Source organism: Diadema antillarum, unplaced genomic scaffold (assembly GCF_040938485.1).
Source record: "Diadema antillarum isolate AM-2024a unplaced genomic scaffold, OU_Dant_1.0 scf00000177, whole genome shotgun sequence".
In the NCBI taxonomy this organism is placed as follows: domain Eukaryota; kingdom Metazoa; phylum Echinodermata; class Echinoidea; order Diadematoida; family Diadematidae; genus Diadema; species Diadema antillarum.
Window position 1 is genome coordinate 116,325 of NW_027271066.1, and position 1,669 is coordinate 117,993.

Sequence of the window (1,669 nt, forward strand, 5' to 3'; positions counted from 1 at the left end):
GGTTATGGTTATTAGGGTAACGTTGATCTCGGTGTCCTAGGGTAACATGGACCAAGGAATCCTAGGTTAGTGGGGTAACTTAAATAAGGATCTCTTTCCGGTAAATTATTTCTTCTTTTATATGATTGTCACAGAATTTCCAGGATTCAGCCATTAATTACACTACTAATCATGTGCTCTGTATCCCGTTAAATTTCACAATCTTTCTTTGCCTCTCCAAGATGGCTACGCCACTATCGATAGGAATCACAATGTGCTGCATCGTCTCCGCCGCTGTCGTTGTCGTCTTGACGCTGTGCACTCCGGTGGCAGCCGACTACAAGTACGAGCGGAGCATCGCCTTCAGCACGGAACGGACGTCGTCCATGGGGACGTCGACGGACACGCGCGAGATCGGTGGCTTCAAGAAGAATTCGCAGACGATCTACCTCAACATCGGCGATGCCTTGGACCCGAGCACTGGCCACTTTACCGGTTAGTATTAGGTGAAAGATGAAGAAAAGAAAGAAATTAAAAAGAAAGCGGGGAGAAGGGAGAGGGGAGAGGGGATAGAACTTTAACTTCGTCGCAATATCAAATCATACTCGTCATTTGATTTGTCTAGAGTGATGTTATTCTATCGGTAAATATGACTCGAATTTTGAATAAAATAAATTAACTATGACCAACCATCAAACACTCTACAATTTGGATAAGCACTATGTGTCTGTATTTGTGTTGGAGATTAATGAATATTGGACGCGTTTACTCTGAGTTAGATTTCTTTCGAATGTTGAGAAGCTGATCCAAGGGATATGTATATTGTGGTACGTTCATTTCAACTCCTCAAAAATGTATAACATTAGACAGCAGAGAATACATAAATAAAAACTTATTTTACACTCCTTTCTTAATTCATAGAATTGCATGGCTTCAGACGCAGGCAAACATGATGTATCTACCAATGTCCTATGATTACACGTAGGAGGGGGAAAATACTTAGAAAGTAAGCATTATGAAATTTCTTCTTCCAGCACCAATGCACGGCGTCTACGCGTTCTACTACAGCTTCTCGAGCACGACCACGGACGCAACCACGCAGGTGGAACTGCTCAAACTACAAAGTGGCAAGAGCCTCGATTTCGCCACCTCCCTGGTCAACCAGACCCTCGTGCCGAGCATCGCAAACCCTCTGGACTTCGCCAGCGCGTCGGTGTTGGTGGAGCTCGAGCACGACGACGTGATCATCATTCGTCTCGGGCCGGGCTTGCTGGACGCGTCGAGAGAGAGACCGCTGCTCTATACCGGGTACATGGTCTATCGATTAGGCGAACCTGTCTACTACGTGGTTTAGTAGCTTTGAACTTGTCTATCCATGAAGCAGCCATGCTTATGTTGATCTTGCAAAGATTTTGAAGTTGGTCTGTTTGAGCCTGTTTCTTTTGGTTCCTTGCGAACGTTACTTTGATTGATAGCCCGCTCTTCCAGGTTGGATGGAGAAATGTGTTTCGTGAAACTGTCGGCAGTGTTCTTACGCATCCGTGAAAAATGTTTGATATCATTTACATTGGTATATGTTTCGCTCATAATCACATTTTTACAATCGCACTAACCTGCGTCATTAGGTTCAATTAGTCGCAGAGAGAATGCATTATTGTGTGAATAGTAAGTAATACATGTCCCTTGGCTA

At 44.2% G+C, this 1,669-nt stretch overlaps 1 protein-coding gene across 1 annotated transcript; it reads left to right on the plus strand.

The window, feature by feature from the left end:
* Nucleotides 1–221: 221 nt before the first annotated feature.
* LOC139722912 (uncharacterized) lies at nucleotides 222–1,333 on the plus strand. Its single transcript, XM_071634193.1, has 2 exons — nucleotides 222–474; nucleotides 1,014–1,333. Exons 1-2 carry the CDS (start codon nucleotides 222–224, stop codon nucleotides 1,331–1,333), a joined length of 573 nt encoding a protein of 190 aa, XP_071490294.1.
* The last annotated feature ends 336 nt before the right edge of the window (nucleotides 1,334–1,669 follow it).